Below are 20,385 nucleotides of genomic sequence, written 5' to 3' on the forward strand. Positions count from 1 at the left end.
CCCTCCATCAAAAATTTCTGTTAAGTCAATGATTTTCACCTGGTCAAAGGAAAGAGAATAAATATAATCCCAAAAATACCCTTATCAATAATAAAATGAAAAAAATACTATTTAGTCCCTATAGTATAGAAAAACTCGCTATTTAGTCCCTCAATTTTGAAAATTATATTAAAATGTCCTTAACATTTTAAAAAGTCTACTAGTTAGTTCCTCTATTAATTTATCACTAAATATTTTACTATTTAGTCCCTATAGTTTATAAAAAAAATTAATTAGTCCCTCAAATTATTAAAAAATTTACTAATTAGTCACTCCATATCATGAAAATTTTAGATTTTTTTTATAACACTTAACGACTAAAATTAACGGAAAGACTAACTAGTAAATTTTTTAAAATATCAGAGACATTTTAATGAATTTTTTAAATGGCGAGCAGTGATTGATGACGAACAGCATCACAAAAATATTTATATTGAATTTTAATTTTTTATTTTTAATAATTTAAATTTTATATATTTTGATTTTTATTATTTTTGCTGAATTTGAATCTTAAATTTATTAAAATTTTTATTTGTTTATGGAGATTGAGCTTGAGATTTTCTTCCTTGAATTTTGACGAAATTAAACTTTAGGGACTAAAATGTTGAATTCAAAAAAATAGAGGGACAAATATGTTAATTATGTAATATCTTAGGAACAAAAATGTATTTTTTCCTTCAATTCTTTGAGAGAGAGGCCTATAAATTTGTAGAAATTAAATTTCAGGAACTAAAGTATTGAGTTCTAGAAAGGGTAATTCGGTCATTTTTCCTATCACTAACGGCATTTTTTACGGAGGGACCTCTAATTTTGACGGAATTAAACCTCAGGGACGAAAGCATTGGGTTCTAAAAATAGAGGGATGAATATGTTAATTACACTATACCTCAGGGACTAAAAAGTAATTTTTCCATTTAATTATGAAAAATGTAATATATTTTAATATATATTTATATAGAAATGATAGTATATTTTAATTTTTATGAAAATATTTTATATAATATTCACTGATCATCTAATATTCATAAAGAAATAGAGTTTTTATGTGTTTAAATTTAGCTGAAATAATTCAGGCATTTCTCTATTATTTATTTATTTATTTTTCTCTAAAGACACATAACCGTCATTTTATTATAATGCGTCATTATTACACAGAATTCTAAGTATGAACGTATCTACCTTTTTATAATTGTCAGACGTTTATTTAATTTTCTTTCGACATCGTGCTGCTAGAATCGTGATATAGTTAGATATGTTTCCTATACTCCTATCACATCAGAAAAGCTGAATTTCATTTCGATAAACTCTAGCTTCGATCGGTCTGACCTACTCGATTGGAGATGGAGTTGCACGCTAATGCATTATCTTACATAGTGAACTTTGATGAATTTTGGACCTGACTCTCATAAAAGGCTCAATTACGATTCGATATCAGTGATCCGGCAGTAATTATTTAGATTAACTGAATTTAATATAATTTATCCATCTCACACTTTTAGTACATTAATTAATAAATATGCAATTCGCTTATAATTTTGGTATACGATAAATTTAAATTTACTAATCTAATATTGCCAAAAAAAAATCTTGTTAAGTAATAACTACATGCTCATGAGTCACAAGCATGGATCATCGGATTCGGTTGGGCAATTATTGAAAACTCATTTAATTTATTTGGGCCGGGTCAATTTCAATGGGCAATTTTCACCGGACCGAACCTAGATAATATAAATAGATTGTCGTTTGAGCATTATTTTCAATTCGTCGAATAGAAATTACTAAAAAAATATAATCATTATTTTTTTTAATCGTAAAATTTCCAAACAAATAAATATTTTCAAACTAATTTTCAATAGCATTTAAAATAATTTTTTAATGTGTCACTTGAAATAAATAATATATGAATTATAGTTTTATTTAAAATTATTTATTAAATTAAAAAGAATTAATTTTTCATTTTCAATTTAAAAATTGGTAAAAAATAAATTAAGTTAAATTTTTACTAATTTCTTGATTTGAAACATGAAATGAAAGGAAAAGGTTAAACTTATTTTAAACAAAATAAATAAGTCAATAAACATAAGTTCAACATTGTATGAAAATTCAACAGTTGTAAATTTATAAAATAAGCATAAAAACCATGCCAGCTTTCTGACATCTAAATTACAATTCCAAACATAATAAATTATTTATAATTGTTTTTATTTTTTAAAAAACAATATCAAAAACAGCTTTCCGACACCTAAATAACAATTCAATTCCAAACATAATCATAATCATGTAAGCATATGCAGGGACTGAACATGGATTTTTAAGATTTTAATTTATATATATACCCATTTATTCTGATTTGTGAGATCAATATTTTAAGAGTAAACTATTCTCACTTAAATTTTAAAAATATAAATATTTTATATTTATAATTTAAAATTTAAGATTTTTAATTAAAAGATAAAGAGAATCGTGATATTGCCACGAATTTAACTTTATTTTGATGATCTAAATTTTATTATTAATTAATAAAATTTTATTAATAAATGAGTAATGAAATAAATAATTCATTTGAACAATAAATTATATACTCCACGAGAAAGAAGAGAAAAGAGAGCAAAGAGAAGTTCGAAGGGACGTTGATGGAGTATCATAATTAAAGGCAAGGTTCAGGGTTTGATTTGTTGATCATCTTTTGATTGCTTTTATTTTCTTTTGTTTTTTCTTTCAGAGTAAAAATAATAAATTTTTTTATGCCATCATCAATTTTTTAATTTTCCCTCAACGGAAAATAGATGGATCGATATTTTTATTATTATTATTTTATTTTTTAAATTTTCAGCAACACTTTGAGAGGTGATTTGTTACTAGAGTTTCAACTCTAATTTCTAGTAAAAATAATAAATTTATTTGTGATATCGTTTCGAGACTACACTGATATATTCAGTGATTAATACTCTCATCGACTTTTTTCGATTGAATTATGTAATGTTTTTTTCTTGATTTGCTTTAATCGGTGGATCAATTCTGATTTTAAGATCTTTTGTTTATATGTGTATTGCATATTTATTATTTTTATTTCGGTGATTTAGTGTATTTTTTTAACAATTTTTATGAGTGATCAGTACTATTTTTTTAAAGTCAGTCATGTTACTGATCGCGGCATTATATTTTCTTAGACTCAATATTGAAAATACACGTGGTTTGGTAGTCTAGTTTTGATTTTAATTTTATTGGTTTTTTATTTTAATTTATAAATAATTTAATTTTAATTTTTTTGATTTATTTTTTGTAGCCTTACACAAATGCAATACGTATAGCATTGATAAAAAAAAAGCAATATGATATATTTTTATATATTATTTATCCAGCGAAGAAACATTCCACACACCTACCCACACATCTACCCACACATGGCCCCAAAGGCACCGCCAGAGAAAATGGGTGTAGGGACCAACATAAAATACAAAAAGCCCTTAATCAAATTATATATATACATTAAAAAAAAAAAAATTGGGTTGTGAATCTTTAGATTTGCTCCCCTCACCACAAACCAGCTGTCTAATTGCCTTTACTCTTCACCATTTTTTCATAAAAGCTCCAACAAGTTTCAATTACAAAACTACACTACTGCCCTGTAAGCATATATTCTTCTCTTCTTTTATTTATTTTTATTTTTATTCAAAACAAAAAAAAAAGGGAAAGAGACATTTGAATGCAAAGTTGAACAATTGCTGTTTGTGACCAGAAAAATTAGAGGCCAGTAAGATGAGATCCATTCTATAATAACATTAGCTTTTGCACCCCTGCATATACTTTATTAAAGTAGTCTACTTAAAAGACGTTTTCTTGTTAACATTTACCCTTAAACGAATTAAGATTACAATCTCATGTTACTAACATAATATTTACACTCACAAGTATTAAAATATTCATTAATCTAATGTTTACATTTAGAAAAATTAAAATACACACTTAATACATTTAAATTCAATATAATTATACTAAACTAATTAGAATTTAACTAAAATTAATTAATTATTTGATGAACAAAATATAAAGGAGAGAGTCTCCGATCAAAAGCACCGTTTCATGAGTCATTATCTAACATCAGTTGGATGGCATTGCCGTTGTCTTTGGCATGTGCTCCTAACGTGATACTCATAGCCCCTTGCCTCTTCTAGGATTGTCTGCAATTGAAACAACTAGATTGAGAGTGAGAGGTTTATTTCAAAAGAAAAAAAAAAAAGTAAATTATTTTTCTTTGTGAAGAGATTTGCCAAACTTAATATTTCTATATATTTATATCTCATTTTATTTAGATTTTCTACTTTTAAAAAAATAATTTCACAGGACTTAAAATAAATAACTTTTTTAAGTTTCTGAAAAATAAAAAAAAATATCAACCAAATAAACTGAATATATCGAATTTAAAACTCTTAATTGAACTTCAACCAAAAAAACAAGGTATTAAGACTCAATAGTCCCTCTCATTGAATTTTAATACTATTAAACTGAATGTCTCTCCATCTAATCATTCATTAGTTTTTTATTAATTGTTTGAAAATAACCAAAAATATCTTTAAACTTATATTGTTTTTTCGTTCTTATATTATGTAAAATTAATATTTTTCGTGCCTTTATTTAAAAAAAAAGTCACATTAAAGTTAAAAAATATACATTAATTTTGAATATAGAGGAAAGGATTCCCATTTTGATACAGTTAAAATATAATGGCTACTATATTAATTTAGCCAATATATAACTTAACCTCTAATTTTTATATAATATTTTTATCGTTAATTTATTACCTCTAAATTTAAAAAAATATAATTATTTAACATATAAATTTTATAAAATATAATTATTTAACTCTTAAAAATTTAAAATATATAAAACATATATATTTTTTTAAAATTTAATAATAAAAAATTATAATACCAATTAACTTTTTAAGTAAAATTCAATGGTGATATTATATATTATGCTTCTTAATTTTTAAATAAAAATAAATATATGTGCCGATCTAAATAAAGTAATTTACCTTAATATAAATGTAATAAATAAATAATAGAGATGTCTTTAATCGAAACTTATTTATGTATGAAAAATAAAAATAATTAAAAAATAAAAAATATTAAATTTGAATTATTTGGTTAATCTATTTATTAATTTCTTTGATTTTACTGAATTTCAGACTGAATGATCAAGTATCAAATAATAACTTTCCATTTTTTTTCCCCTCAAAATGAATGAGTGATCACTGTAGATGGATCTGGTTTTGCAAACATTGACCAATGAAGATGGAATGTGTGACGGTGGTGAGTTGCGTGTTCTTCCTACAATAAACTGATTATTAAATTTAAATAAATGATGTGAACGTATGACAAAGGAATACGGCACATATCACTTCCCTTTCCTGCAAGGTACTTTTGCTTTAAAAGCTTATTAACGTATTTAATTAACAAAAAAAAAAGAGACTGATTTCTTAAAAAAAACAAAATTTTCACCCATTTTATTTATAAAATTTATTTACTCGATTAATTTAAATTATATTTATTAAAAAATAAAATATTAAAATTTAATAAAATCAATAATTTAATTCAATATTACAAAGTAAATAAGAAAATTTTGTATACTTCCTATGAAATTCTACTTCATTAATTTACTTATTTTCAAATTAAATAATGTCTTAAAATTTGGACTCTACACCTAAATTAATTCATATCTCAGTCGAATATATTTTTTTTATGTTGATAGTAAAATGTTTATCTCAGGCAATTAATTCATATCCCTTCGAATTTTAACGATATCTCGTTATGGTTGATTGGTTTCTCATATTCTTTTTGCAAATAACTCCATATCGTTTGTAGATATGAATGTTATTCAACATTAACATGTTAAATGTGCTGCTGAATTCTAATTTAAGGTTAAAATTGAATTGATCAGCTGGCGCTGATTCGCTGCTTTCGGTCCACGAGGGGTAAACTGAAACTGGGGAGTGGTCTAGTCAAGTGACCACCATCACAATTCACAAAACTCAAAAAGCAGTAAAAAGGCAAAAAGCCAAAATCACACCTCAACAAATCAGCGCAGCAGCTTCCTGCTTTCCATCTCTCTTTCGCTTTCTCTCTCTTTCAGTCCCATCGAATCAAGCCAAAACCGGTTCACCAGAAAATAAGGAGCAGCGGCTTTTCTGTTCGGCCGTTTCCTTTTTCCGTCACCATCACTTCAAATCATCCGTCTCTCTCGATAACATTTGAAGCTTTCAATGGGCTAAAAAGCCACACTGTCTCTCTACTCCAGCAGTAAATGCTCCTTCCTCTGCTTTCACTATCCTCACTCAGGTGCTCTCTCTCACTCTTCTGGATTCTCTTGTTTTTTGCGTCGTAATTTTTTCTTCGTTATGCGTCTGTGTTCTAGTGTGCTTTTCAGGCTTTTATGATCTATTCTCCAATCTCATTATCCAATTTTTCACTGGATTGCTTAGATTTGTATCCATTTCTCTCCTTTTGCTGTTTTTAATTTTCAACTCTTCTGTTTGGCTCGTTTTCAGAGTTGAATATCTGCTTCTGCATTATTGGATTCTGTAATAACTGAACGCCAAAAAGGAAAAAAAAGGAGAAATAATTTGAATTTTTCTATATGATAATCCATAAATTTGGACTATAATTAATAATTTATAATTTAATAACTTAATTTAAGCTTGATTGTTTTCTTTGACTTGTTTCTTCTAATTAGGATTCATCTCTGAAGAGAACCATCAAGCTGGTGGAACGTTTTCCCCTTTTTGGAAGGGGCGGGGGGTGGTGTTAGGGTTTTGATGCTGAAATGGAGGCAAGAATGAAGAAGTACAGACAAGTGAGTCCGGAGAGAGCAAAAGTGTGGACCGAGAAGTCGCCGAAGTACCAGCAGAATCTGAAAGTGCCTGTGGTTTATTATCTATGTAGAAATCGCCAGCTTGAACATCCTCACTTCATTGAAGTGCCATTCTGTTCGCCGGACGGTCTCCACCTGAGAGGTGTGTATATATTGTATTAATTTTTATTTTATTTTCATTTTTGTACATTTTGAGGTTTTTGAGCATGTGTACGTCTTGCAGATGTGATTGAGAGGCTCAATGTGTTGAGGGGCAGAGGGATGGCTTCTATGTATTCATGGTCCTGCAAGAGGTCAAATGATTCAAATCCCTTATCTTCCTCTTCTTTGTTTTCCGTAATTTCCATTTTCCTCCCCCCGTTCTCCCTTTTGGTTGCCTATTAAACAGAAGACATCACGGAGGAGAAAGAATTGAAACCTTGTGCCCTTGATCTTGCTCTCTAATTTTCGGGTTTCTTTCTTAAATGCTATAATACAATTTCTGAAAAAGGTCTTCTCTGTTTGAGCCTAGCTTTGCTTGGTAGCCAGACTTTTTTTTTCCCCGTATTTTGTTTATTTAACGTTAACTCATTGTTTGTTGCAGAAGCTACAAAAATGGATTTGTTTGGCATGACCTCTGCGAAGATGACCTAATTCTTCCTGCTCATGGAAATGAATACGTTCTCAAAGGTTCTGAACTCTTTGAAGAAAATAATTCAGGTAGATTATCTGTTTAGGAGATTGAGGATTAGTAGAAGTCATAATAATAAATAACCTGAGAGCTTCAATGTCTCTCTGCAGATCGTTTTGCCCCTGTTGGAACCATGAAAATTCAGAATCTGAAACAATTGCCAGAACCTGCTTCTTCTAGATGTCAAGATGATTCCTCATCATCTTCAAGCATGAATAGGGAAACAAAGAATTCTCAGGATGATGATGTCTCCCCTCCACTTCAGCGTCCTGGCTCATCAGGTGTGTCACCAGAGTCTAGAGATGGCAAGAATTCCTCGTGGAATGGTTCTCTAAGCTTGACAGAGTACAAGGTTTGCAAGAGTGATGGATTAGCAGATGCTTCAACGCAAACTGAGGAAACTATGAGCAGACCTAAATCTCGGGAAACCTGTACAAGGGGTGTTTCAACTGATGATTGCTCATCAGAACATGAATACAATGATAATTATCTGAACCAAGTTCCACGTGTTAAGGAGACATCTGATATAAGTGAGAGTTCAGTTTCCCCTCCACCGTCATCCTCTAGTGCATCTTCATCAGGTGGAAAGACTGAAACTTTGGAGTCCTTGATTAGAGCTGATGTTAATAAAATCAACAGTTTTAGGATCCTTCAAGAGGAAGAAATTCGAATGCCAGCCAATGCAAGGCTCAAAGCCACTAATATTTTGATGCAACTGATATCCTGTGGGTCGATTTCAGTGAAAGATCACAGTTTTGGACTTGTACCAACGTACAGGCCAAGGTTTTCTCATTCAAAATTTGCGACTCCGTTGTTCTCTACTTCATTAATGTTAGGGGAGCTTGATTGTCTCACAGAGAATCCAAGATTGATGGGTCTGAGGTTGCAAGACAAGGAATATTTCAGTGGGAGCCTTCTGGAGAAAAAAAAGCTCAAGGAAGAAGGAGATGAACTGAATACTTTAAAGCGTTCTTCTTCCTACAATGAAGACAGGTTCATCTGTTCCCAATTCTTATGTATGAAAGGGATGATCTTTTACAGTTAATATCTTTAGGCTATAATATTACTTTACAGTTTCTTATTGCTAGAACTCTATAGTGTTAAGGATTATGGTACTTCAACTTAATAGTTTAATCAGGTCTAACAACTTGGAATATTTGCAAACACTAGTCTCTATGGTTTAGGGTGAGCATGTTGGATAATATTTTTTCTTAGTTTAATGACTTGATCAATTAGGCTTGTGAACTAGTTCATGAAAAATTGAATCAGATTATTTGATTGAGGGAGCTTGATTTTTTTCCAAGCTTTCAAGCCTGCTTGGCAAAATCCTTGCACCACCTTCTTTAATAAATCTAAGCTTACAACTTTTGCCCTTTACCTTTGCCATTAAATGAGAAGTCACATGCAAATACGCTACACCATATTTAAATCCCTGCAATTGTGTTTTGCTCAGTATCCAAGAATAATACTTTCTCTGGATTAAAGTTTTTATGTGCAATGAAAGGATCATAGGATGCAACAAATCATCATGTGGTTGATGGTCTAAAAATTGAATATTGATGTCAGATTATGACATCTGTCTTGTTTATTACATACTGACGTTGACGGATGACTTGCATCCCTTTGAATATTTTGATCCTACACATGCCACTGGCCAAACTTGTTCCAGTCTTTTTGAAGGCAGAACTTTTCATTATCTTGCGATAAAGTGATCTTGTTATTGACGTTGAGTGTTAATGTGAAACCAGAGTTCCAAAATTTGGTATTTGCTTTCAGTAGTATGTTATGGAAGTACTAAACCTAAATGTTCTGGTTTATTTTTGGTAGGATTACTTCTGGAATTACTTAATTAAAGGAAACCATGCAAGTTTCCCTGCCTATTTTTAGTGATTCACCCTAATTTGTTACTAAATTTGGATTGCAGGAGTTGTAAGCAAACAGAATCAGCTGAGAACAATGATGAGTCAACATCGGGACGCTCAAAATGCGTTATAACATCAATGAAAGCCTCAATAAGCAAGCAACCGAGAAGTGAATCAATGGGATCACCCATTTCTGATAAACCCCGAAACTCTTCTGATGAGGCCAATGGCTCTGAAGCCATGCACAGTAGCACATCTAATGGCAACAGCAAAAGAATCACAGAACCTGTTTCAGGCAAAAAGCAATCAAAGAAGCTTGATTCCTTCAGAGAAGAGAGAGAGAAGGTGATCAGAATAGAGGAAAGTTAAGTGTTGACTCTACTTATTTCTAACAACTGCTCAGTTTATCCTCATAATTACTTGTTTTCCTTTGGAAATCAACCAACATATGTGCAACTTCTTTCCAACAGGCTTTCTTCAGGAGCTCGGGTTATAATTCAATCCAAAACGTCATGTGATGCAGTTTGCAGATCTTAGAGCACATTTAAAAGGCAAAAGACCATGGTAAAGAAATTGTTTCAATTGGGCAAAAAATTATGTTCAATGTGTAAAAGCCAAAAAATACTTTGTTTTAGAATTTGGTTTGAAATTCAAATGATGGTGTTTTCTTGGCGGGTCCAGATTCTGTAAATCTAAAATGCTAAAGAAAAGAGGAATAGGGTAGGTTCAGGAGTGGTCCACTGGGCGATCAGCTTTCATAAATTGGATGATACCTTTTACACATCTCCAGTTGCATCATAATCCTTTTCGGGTAATGCTTTTGCTTGAAAATAGGGCAATGATCTTTGGATTTAACGACTGAACTGTGTGTTCTACTATCTTCTGATTTAGCAAGTGAGCAATTTTTATCTTCATTTAAAATTTTCACAGCAGGGTGAGATCAAATTAAATATAAATATCCAGAGTATATGGGAAGTTTCTTGAATGCTGGACAAGAATCCTAGGCAAAAGAAGAAAAAAAAAGTAGTTGACTTGAGCTTTGTGAGTGTTCTTTAGAAACTCAAACCAGCTTTAACTTGCTATAGTCAATTAAGATGACTAGGCAGGGGTAGTGATTAGTAAATTTCTTAGTTCCTCTTTTCCAAATTTCTAATGTTCAAATAGAAGCTAAGCTACTTGGAAAAAGCAATAAGATCAAGACTTGACCGACTTAAAAGGTTTAACTCACGTGTGAATGTGCGAGGGTGTTAAGAGGAGGGAGAAAGAGTGATTGCCTGCGTGGAAGCTTTTCCTCTGGAATGGTGCATGTTGTTGGCTTACCTTTCTCTTGCTTTGGTTGTGCTGCTATATATAAATGTTTCTGAAAAATTATGTTGTCTTTTTTTTTTTTTTCAAAATATATAATATAATATCAAGTTTTATTTCGAACGTAGTTATGATCATGGTCGGTTAAAAAAATGAATAAGTTTGGAATGCAGTAGTTTGTGGGTATGTTAGATATACGAGAAAGTCTGTTATTTGAGCAAAAAGATTAATTTTATCTTGATGCAGTGGCCTGATATGAACTACAAGACACAAATCTCTGAAACGCCAACTGCAAGTCAGCATACCTACTGATGAGTTGTTCTCTATGAGACATTGACCACTTAGCTAAATACCATAACAAAAGACAAACTCACTTTCCCTTTTCTCATCATAAACAAAATTTCATGCCTTACTATTATCACATTGCCAACAAATGTTTTACATTCTTCGATGTGTAGCTAGAAACATCAAAATCGAATGATATTCTACAAGATAAGCCTATAGCTTTAGATTCTTCGAGATATGAATTCAATAAGGAAATATCAGTATTTAAATTAGTCGTCAATTTCCATTTGAGTTTATTTGATCAAAAGTAGATCATTTATATGGAGATTAGGAGATTCATGATAAAAAAAAAGGCTACATAAAGAATTTTAATTAGAAAAATGAAAGTATATACACGAGTTAAATTATTTTTTAATTTTCAAATGATTACTTACTGTAAAGGTTAGCTCACATAATAAACACAATTTTTAAATATTTAAAATTATAACAATACCAATGAATCTAATGATATCTGACCATTAATAATTGTTTAATCTCTAATTGTCAATAATCAATCACAATGGAGCAAGCATGTACTAACAGTAACTAGACGTTAATAGAGTTTTCCTGTTAGAAAAATCAATTTTTGGTCTTAAGAATTTGGTTCTGTTATAACTACCATAGCCTAATTATAACTTTTAGAACAGGGTCTGAAATTTGAGGCTTTTCTGTTTAGTAAAAATGTTAAATTTGTCTCCAAATTATAGAGGAGATAAAAAAATATTAAATTTCAGATATAATGTTTTTTAAATTATCATAATTTTATTGTATGAGATATGCTCAATTTATAATTTTAATGGTTTCACAAGCAAAGCCCAAAGCCAAATCCTCCTTTACATTAGAATCCACACTCCCATTAACAAATTAAAAGCTACAGGTCCATTCAAATTAATATACTTTTTAAGTGGTCCTAATAGTTCCCAACTTTCTATCCTACATAAAGTATTTGATATTGAGAAAATTTTAATTTGTTAATACTAAAATAATGTATATAATTTAAAATTTTCAATTTAAATACCAATCAAAATTAGTTAATTGGACAACCGATACCTTAGCCAAGTAGGGTCTAGAGATTTTATTGCCTAGTTATAACTAGTCTTGCTTTTGCTGTTTTGCTTCTTGTGTGAGTAGGAGATGTCACTTTGAATTCTTTGAGTTTAACTGTCTGGTCGATCGACTTCTGAAGCAATTAGGAAGCAGTCGTTTGGGTTATGATTTTTTTGTTCTTCTTTGTGATCGACATGGTTTGTGATAAACTTCTTTCAGTCGACCGCCCCATTTTAAAGATAACTTGTTTCCCTTATGATGTTTTCTTCTATTTATTTTAATTTTATTTTGATTTGTATCTTGTTATTTATCTTTCAGCTCTGTATTTGATTTATCCTACAATTGAAAATAATTAAAGGAATGTGATAATTGAGTTAAATTTTATCAATAAAATTACTTCTTTATATTAAAAAAAACCAATCAGCATTGAATGAAAGCAAAAGCACTCAATCATTATACAATTGCCACTCTAATTAAATTAACTACAAAATTTATAAAGAGTTGTATCATGTATGACCTAATCATTGAATATAAATATACATAAGCATAGATTGTCATTTTCCACGCAGCAATTATTATGCATCATCTAACCTAAGCATTATAGAAACAATAAGCTTAATTAGGATTAATTACATAAGGATTGAATTAAGGAATTAATGGTTAATTAGGTCGAACACATGGTGGACACGTGCAAATTTGTTGCTTAGAAGGGTTTTGTAGTTTTTAAATAATGTTTTGACCAAATGAGAACTGAGTGTGTGGAATAAGGGCGTGTGCTGGACGTCCATGGATTGACTGCCTGCCTTACTTCCATTGTGTCACACACATTCGCCTTAATTATATTCTTAATTTTCATCATAATCATATTATTATTATTTGTTAATGGTATATATATAAATCGTTTTTATCCAAGTTGAAGTTAGATTCTCTACAATTGTGATGCTTCCAATTTTATATGTTAATTAAAGGCCTTAACCTCTATGTATAATACTAATGATTTCATTTTTTTTTTCCAATTTTGCTTAGGTTAAGGGAGGAGGAAAAAGAAAAAAAACTTATTCTACAGAGGGTACGAAATTAACCTCTAGTTCACATGTATTGTAATATAATCTATTATTAATATATTGTCTAACATATTATAAAAGCATTTTTCTTCCATTAAAAAGATATAACATCGGGAACAATAACTTTATTCAATAGCACTTATGTACCGAATTAACCCTAAAATAAATTTCTCTTTTTAAAGGAACCTATCTCTCTCGCAGTAATATAGAGAGAATCTAGAACCACTGTTTTATTCTCTTTTCTTTTTTGTTACACTTCTCTTAACTCTATGAAGTTTTCAAATCTGACTTGAGCGTCAGAAGTCTCCACTAGAAACTTTCCGGTGGTCTCTTAAACGTATTTTTCATTTTATAGGTTCCATTACTTAAAACCAAGTATAGAGAGATCTAACAGACGGATTACAGAAAAATAATCAATTCAGTGAATTAGACCTCTACTTAGATGTCCTCGTCTGAACGTTTCACCCGATTTCACTAATACCAAATGAGTAATCTAAATAGTAATGACAAATGCCGGTGCGTCAGAAATTCTCCAATCTGATTCCATTCACATTGCAAACAGTGCACATTTCTGTTTATACTTACTATTCAGCATCAAACACATATACCCATATGTAATTAAAAATTAATTAAAAGAGAAAGAAACATTTCTTTATATTTTTTCATGTAATTCATTCTCTTCCAAAGAATCTAAGATGGCAAAGTTGTTGGAACCTTCCATGTCCGACCACAGACACAATGACAAGAGCTACCCATTTTTATATATTGTTTTCTAGCTTCGTCAACTTCTATCATAGCAGATATATAAAATAATAACATCTCCAACGTCAGGAACTTTCCATTTGATTCCATTCACACCCTGATTTATAATCTTCTTCAACCCTTCTGCATTATCCAAATTGTTCAAGCAAATTTCATCTGAAATGGATCCCAGAGACTTCCACCTGATGAATAATGCTAATAATAATGACTTTGAGCTGTATGATTTCACAGATGAAGCCAACTTTGATCAGTTCATTGATCTGATTCGAGGAGAGAATGAAGATCAGATTACTGCTGGTTTTGATTCTGAGCTTATCAATGGCTTAATGGTGGATAATCAGTTTAGTAACCCTAATCAGGAAAATGTGTTTGATTTTAGTGCTCCTTACATTACTAGTAGTTCAATGGTGCCTGATGATCAGAGTTTTGTCCCCATTAATATGACATTGCCAAGTTTTGAAGATGATGGGAAAGAAGTAGAAGAAGATAACGACGGGGAGGAAGGTTCTTCAGGAACCACCACCACCACCACACCGAGGAAGGCGAAAACTGATCGATCAAGAACTTTAATTTCTGAAAGGAGGAGGAGGGGAAGAATGAAGGAGAAGCTTTATGCTTTGAGATCTTTAGTTCCTAATATAACCAAGGTGCGTAGTTAATCCGTATTGAACATTCAATCTTTTGCTTTTACTTTTTTTTAAAGTAGAAATTGCTGTTTTACATATTTAAATTATAGCTATAGATAATATTAATTGTTTAAGAATTGCTGCATTTATAGTAAAATTATAACATTATTAACATAAATTATTTATTTAAAATATATAATTATATATAGTGAAAAAATTAATTTTTTTAATAATTTTAAATTGCTGCTAAACTATTATTTTGGTAGTATTAAGCCAATAATTTTATAATCACCACCACCGTATTACTGCATAAACCCCAAGATAAAACAGTAAATGATAACATGTTGGAAATTGATGTGCAGATGGATAAGGCCTCCATAATTGGAGACGCTGTGCAATATGTGCAAGAGCTGCAAATGCAGGCCAAGAAGCTTAAAACTGAGATTTCTGGTCTTGAAGCATCCTTAGCAGGATCAGATAGATGTCAAGGTTCAGGAAAAAATCTAAGGAAGATTCAAATTGCAAACAACAAAAATCCAATTTACAAGAGGATCGTGCAGGTATGATCATGAAGCATAAAGAAAATCTCCATTTGAAATGCTATTAAGATCAGTCAACTAATATCTGGGTTTTTCAGATGGATGTGTTTCAAGTGGAAGAAAGAGGATTTTATGTGAGATTAATATGCAACAGAGGAGATGGGGTTGCTGTTTCTCTGTATAGGACTCTTGAGTCACTCACAAGCTTCAAGATTCAAAGCTCAAACTTGACCACAGCTTCTGAAACACTTACATTAACATTTACTTTAAATGTGAGATTCTTCTTGTTTAAAAATCTTGCTTTTGCTTAGTTTAATTACTGGTTTCTCTAGAATGAATTAAACTGATTAAATTAGGTATTAAAACAGGTTAAAGAAAGTGAGAAGGACGTGAACTTGCCAAATTTGAAGCTGTGGATAACTGGGGCCCTTTTCAACCAAGGATTTGAATTGTTTACCTCCTTATCAGCTTAACCCATCATATAAACTTTAGAGAAATACTTAAGCTAGCAATGTAATTTTGTTAGTGTTCTTACAAATTGACAATGAAAGAAGCATAGCCAGGTAGCCTTGGCTAGTTTTCACACATTGAGACTTTATTCAATATTCCATCATTCCCTAGGATGAATTTCTTGGCTAAAGGTGGTGTAATAAACTGACAGAATGAAATTGCAGTACTTTGAATCAAATACAAAGGTTGATTGGTATTGCGTTGGAGTTTTGTATTGGGCTGAAGACGAGTTTGGAGTCGTAGGTCATAGCATTGTGGGCTAGGCTAGGCTAACAATGTATTAGGCCTTTCAAGGCTAACAATTTCTATAAATAATAAATAATTTTTTTCTTATAAAAAAAATGTATTTTAAGTGTAGTCTAATTTGATATAGTTCCTAAAAGTATTTCACTCAATCTAATAAATTTAAATTTCAATATCTACTTCAGTCATTTTTTTTATTCAAAATCATGGCCCTTTCCAAAAATATTAACTATTTTAATAGTTTTTAAATATTTTAAAAGTATATAGTTATTTTGGTAGTAGTTAATAAACATTATAAAATTTTAATTACCTGCTACTATTTTTTTAATAAAGCCATATTATCATTCTAATTAACTAGAAATTAAAGCCACCAAACTGTATAACTTGATTCAACAAGATATCTAATTAGGTAAACAATCTCTCATGATCTTCCATAGTCATGATGTTCTTGTTACTAATATGTATTATATTTATATATGTTTTAAGGTGTAAGTAATAATATTTTAGTAGGAAATGTAAAATTATTATTTTAATAAATAATTTATTTTTATAATTTTAATAGTAATTTTTATTTATTAAAAAAAATATTTTAGTTATTCAATCGTTGGTCAATGACTAACGACTGCAATTTAAATATATTTAATAATAATAATTTATGACCGCTGCATAAATCTATTATGTGGTAGTGGCTATAAATACTTGGCTAATTATTATTATTACTACATGATTAAAAGATAATTAACTTTCCATATTAAGCAGAATTTTGGATAAATATTATTGATATATTTCAAAGTTAAATAATATGAAGCAAACTATAACAATAGATAAATACTTGTATGAGTATTTAATTATATGCAAAAGTAGGCAAAGTATGGAGTGCACTATTTTTTTAAATTAAATTTTATGATTTTGTTATAATTTTAATATAAATAAATAATTTTTATTTGAAATTAAATTTTGAACATATTTTTTTAGCAGAAATTAAAAAAAAAAATAAAAGAAGGCTAAATTAAAAGATTTTTACTGGAGTTACAGTCTAGGAGACTGTAATTTAAGGTGATGTACAACTCCAAAATTTAAAATTTCGCCAGTTCATCACGATTTTTTTTGCTGTACAGAATAAAATTAGTCTCAACAAATACAATTAGATTAGAATATGGATGATATAAAAGTAATAGAGTTTATTTTAAATTAAAAATTTTTATCTTTTTGTTGAGGAAAATTCCGTGGCTACCTAAAAATTAACCCAGCATTATTTTCTCTCTTTCTCTTCTTCTCTCCATATTCAGCCGCTGCCTCCTTTCTTACTGTCCCTTCTTTTTCTCTTTCTTTAGCTTTTTACAATTTTATTATTATGAGTTTTGGAGGCTAAATAATTATTTTCAGTTGAAAGTTAATTTAAATTGAAGTTTTATTCCAGTGTTGAGATTATACGTTTAAATTCTTTTCATGTTAATTCTATTTTTTATTAATTTCTGATTTCGAAAACACTATCTCCATTATCATCCTCTTAAAAATTTAAAAAACCTATTAAATTTTTTAGAAAGAAATATATTATTAATTAACCCAATTAAATCCGTAATTATTTAATTGAGTTAATAACAAGTAATAATTAGTATATTCATTTATATTAAAAAAATGAGTAGATTAAGTTTGGATTTTTTTCTTTTAAAACATTTAACTAATTAAATCTACCATATTGTTAGTTAACTATAAATTTAATTATAAGAAATAACCGAAATCACTATAACCAAACAATAAATAATAAAATTATTTTTCTAATTAATGATTAACTGTCAAATCTCCAATTTGATTACTTTCAACTGAATTTAATTTAATTATTTGTTTCACCATCTATTTGATTTTTTAAAATTTTTTAGCTTGTCCAAAGTAAAATTAATTTTTTCAAACAAATTTTTTTTTTTTAAACTATTCTTATTATTCAACTAGTTAATAGAGTTAAGATTTTTGTGGTATCCATACTCATTTATCCTATCTATAAATTCATATTGAATCAAGAAAAAGGATATTCACTTAATTTATCTATAAATTTATATTGAATCAATAGGAAGAAAATAAATTTTAATTGACGGATACAATACCTTGGATTATGTTAGGTTTTTTTTAAAAAAAAATTGAAAAAGCAATTTATTTAACAAGAAAGAGAAACAAGTGGAGGGCAGTCTTGGAGTTGGGCATGAAGTCATTTTCATTGAAAAATTGAGGTTGAATTTTGTTGTAGATGCATGTGTATGCATTAGTTACAACTTCCCAAGTGGTTCTCCAACATATCACTATACTACTAAATACTTCACTGGTACCACTACTAGCTAGCTACTTCTCCAACCACAACTACATACAACTATTTATCTTTTCATGTGAGGCAGGAAACTTCTCCATTTTCCAGCAACTCCAACTATGTCTTATGTACCATGATGTAAGAGTAGAGGTGGTCACCTAATGAGTTGGGTTTAGTTAAATCTTAACCTTTCTTTTAATAAATCAAAATACCTCCAAAACATTTTTTAATAATAATAAGTAAGAAAAAATAGAAAAGAAAAGGAAGGGGTTTGTTTGATAGTTGAATACTAAAAAAGAAAAAGAGGTGAGCTTAGTAAGCAAGTGATTTGTAGCCAACAAATTGTGTGGCTAAATGACAAAGCAGTGACAAGTATGGAGAGTGCAGTGACTGCTAAGTTATTCGCTATTAGTTGAGTGACAAAAGCGATAAGAGTAATGAAGTTAGCAAGGAAAGAAAAAGACCCACATGGGCCTCACCCCCTTTCCTTCTTCATTACAACCTTTATTTCCTCAATTTTTGGGTTATAAAAAGAATTTATATCTCAAAGCAAAATGAGAAAATATAAGGATTTAAGTAAAGTTGACTGAGTTTGAGGAGTGGTTAACTGGTGAACTTGTCTTCTTATCTCCATCTCCCTTGTCGGTTCTTGCATGCCTCATGCTTCCCACGATCTCTTTTTATCATTTATTTTTCTATTTAATTTAAAATCTAATCCCCAAATGTAAACCCTATATGTATTCGCATGGTATCAAAATATTAGACATATGATGACAGAGCCTCTTTTTTATAAGAATTTTAGATATTTATTTTAAAATTAATTAAATTTGACTCAAATTTAATTATATTAGAGAAATAGCCTATGAACTCGTAGATACTTTACTCTAGTACGACATGGAGTGAATAAGGGGGTACCATGCTTTTAACGTGCAATTCTAGGCTTTGCTTTTTAATGGATTTGTGTTAATTCGTGATGGCTTTCTGTGTACCTGAAAAACTCACCCTTAACCTTTAATTATGTCTATTTTAACTCTTTTTTTTTTTTCCCCTTTGCCCTTTTTCGGTTACAATCGTCTCTCTCCTCCTCAACCAAATTCTCACCTCAAATTTTCAACAACCATTGTAAAATTGATGTATCTTAATTTATGTTCTTTACTTTATTCTTATTTCATAACAGAATTAAATATTTTTATATGTTATAAAAATTAAATTGTTTAATTTTTGTATTAAATAAATTGAATAATATAATTATTTAAAATTACTTAAAATTATATAAATTAAATAGTGTAAATATTAAAAATTATTGATGGATTTTTTTATAAAAGTATTAAGAGTTCCATTTTATAAAATATGAAAATGTTTTAATTGAATAATTTTTAAATAAAAATAAACTAGTATTTTTTAAAAACCTTCTGAAAATTCAGAATAATTATCTCAATTTAAAAAAATATTAGTATTTGAAACTTTTGACTATTATTATTACTTTTGAACGGAGAATACCCAAATTTTAAAATTCAATCAGAAAAATGAATCGGGTCTAAATTGATTTGCTTTTTGATCTTGTTCATGCCATGGTCTTGTTCATGTGATCTAAGAAGAGATTATTGATTTTGATTCAAACATTAAAATTATTGACGTGGATTTGAAGCGCGTGAATGGCAAATTAAATATTTTACTTTTATTTTTATTTTTTTAGAAAAATTGTACAATAACCTAATTTCATGGTAAATATTCACGGGGCGGCTTTTGACTCCCAAAAATAATTTTCTTCCTATTGTTAAATACTTAATTTTAAAAATATTTATGAAGGATTTAATTTTAAATTTTATTATGTGATTATTACGAGCAAATAAGGTTTCCCAAATTTCTTATTAATACTTTTTAAGAAAATGAATTTATTTTAGTTCAATAATAATATTAATACTATTAAATTTTTTTATTAATTATTTTGGTTAGAAAAAAAGAGTCTTATTAGTCTTATCCATACTCTATTTAATATTTATATTTTAACTTCACTTTAATTATACAATAATATTTCTATTCTATTTTATTCAGAGTTATGGTACGGAGATATCATCATATGTTTTTTTTCTTTAAAAATAATTATTAATTGTAATTATATAATTTAAATAAATTAATTAATTATAAAAAAATACTTTACATAAAATATTTTCAAACACAAATAATTTTTCGTAAATAAATAATATTGTTTCTCATGACTAACT

At 29.1% G+C, this 20,385-nt stretch overlaps 2 protein-coding genes across 5 annotated transcripts; both read left to right on the top strand.

Annotated features, from left to right (window-relative positions):
• Positions 1-6,075: 6,075 nt before the first annotated feature.
• LOC110627053 (protein SOSEKI 3) lies at positions 6,076-10,224 on the top strand. Of its 4 annotated transcripts, none has more exons than XM_021773276.2 (7): positions 6,078-6,377; positions 6,772-7,051; positions 7,133-7,202; positions 7,493-7,608; positions 7,690-8,572; positions 9,504-9,806; positions 9,912-10,224. In XM_021773276.2, the coding sequence occupies exons 2-7, from the start codon at positions 6,862-6,864 to the stop codon at positions 9,976-9,978; spliced, it is 1,629 nt and encodes a 542-aa protein (XP_021628968.1). In that variant the 5' UTR covers positions 6,078-6,377; positions 6,772-6,861; the 3' UTR covers positions 9,979-10,224. The 4 variants fall into 4 exon arrangements, with proteins under 4 accessions (XP_021628972.1, XP_021628968.1, XP_043818082.1 ...); XM_043962147.1 differs by lacking the exon at positions 6,078-6,377 and adding an exon at positions 6,506-6,524; XM_021773280.2 differs by lacking the exon at positions 9,912-10,224 and having other exon boundaries at positions 6,076-6,377; positions 9,504-9,810.
• A 2,881-nt stretch (positions 10,225-13,105) lies between these two features.
• LOC110625468 (transcription factor FER-LIKE IRON DEFICIENCY-INDUCED TRANSCRIPTION FACTOR) lies at positions 13,106-15,934 on the top strand. Its single transcript, XM_021771067.2, has 4 exons — positions 13,106-14,590; positions 14,932-15,129; positions 15,207-15,380; positions 15,477-15,934. The coding sequence occupies exons 1-4, from the start codon at positions 14,105-14,107 to the stop codon at positions 15,579-15,581; spliced, it is 963 nt and encodes a 320-aa protein (XP_021626759.1). The 5' UTR covers positions 13,106-14,104; the 3' UTR covers positions 15,582-15,934.
• The last annotated feature ends 4,451 nt before the right edge of the window (positions 15,935-20,385 follow it).

Source organism: Manihot esculenta, chromosome 11 (assembly GCF_001659605.2).
Source record: "Manihot esculenta cultivar AM560-2 chromosome 11, M.esculenta_v8, whole genome shotgun sequence".
NCBI lineage: Eukaryota > Viridiplantae > Streptophyta > Magnoliopsida > Malpighiales > Euphorbiaceae > Manihot > Manihot esculenta.

Bases quoted from the DNA above. Each gene is read 5' to 3' on its own strand.
- LOC110625468 (XM_021771067.2), top strand. From the start codon at position 14,105: ATGGATCCCAGAGACTTCCACCTGATGAATAATGCTAATAATAATGAC. The intron at 14,591-14,931 runs GTGCGTAGTTAA...ATTGATGTGCAG, and splicing joins TAGTTCCTAATATAACCAAG to ATGGATAAGGCCTCCATAAT. The intron at 15,381-15,476 runs GTGAGATTCTTC...GTATTAAAACAG, and splicing joins CATTAACATTTACTTTAAAT to GTTAAAGAAAGTGAGAAGGA.
- LOC110627053 (XM_021773276.2), top strand. From the start codon at position 6,862: ATGGAGGCAAGAATGAAGAAGTACAGACAAGTGAGTCCGGAGAGAGCA. The intron at 7,052-7,132 runs GTGTGTATATAT...TACGTCTTGCAG, and splicing joins GGACGGTCTCCACCTGAGAG to ATGTGATTGAGAGGCTCAAT. The intron at 8,573-9,503 runs GTTCATCTGTTC...TTTGGATTGCAG, and splicing joins TCTTCCTACAATGAAGACAG to GAGTTGTAAGCAAACAGAAT.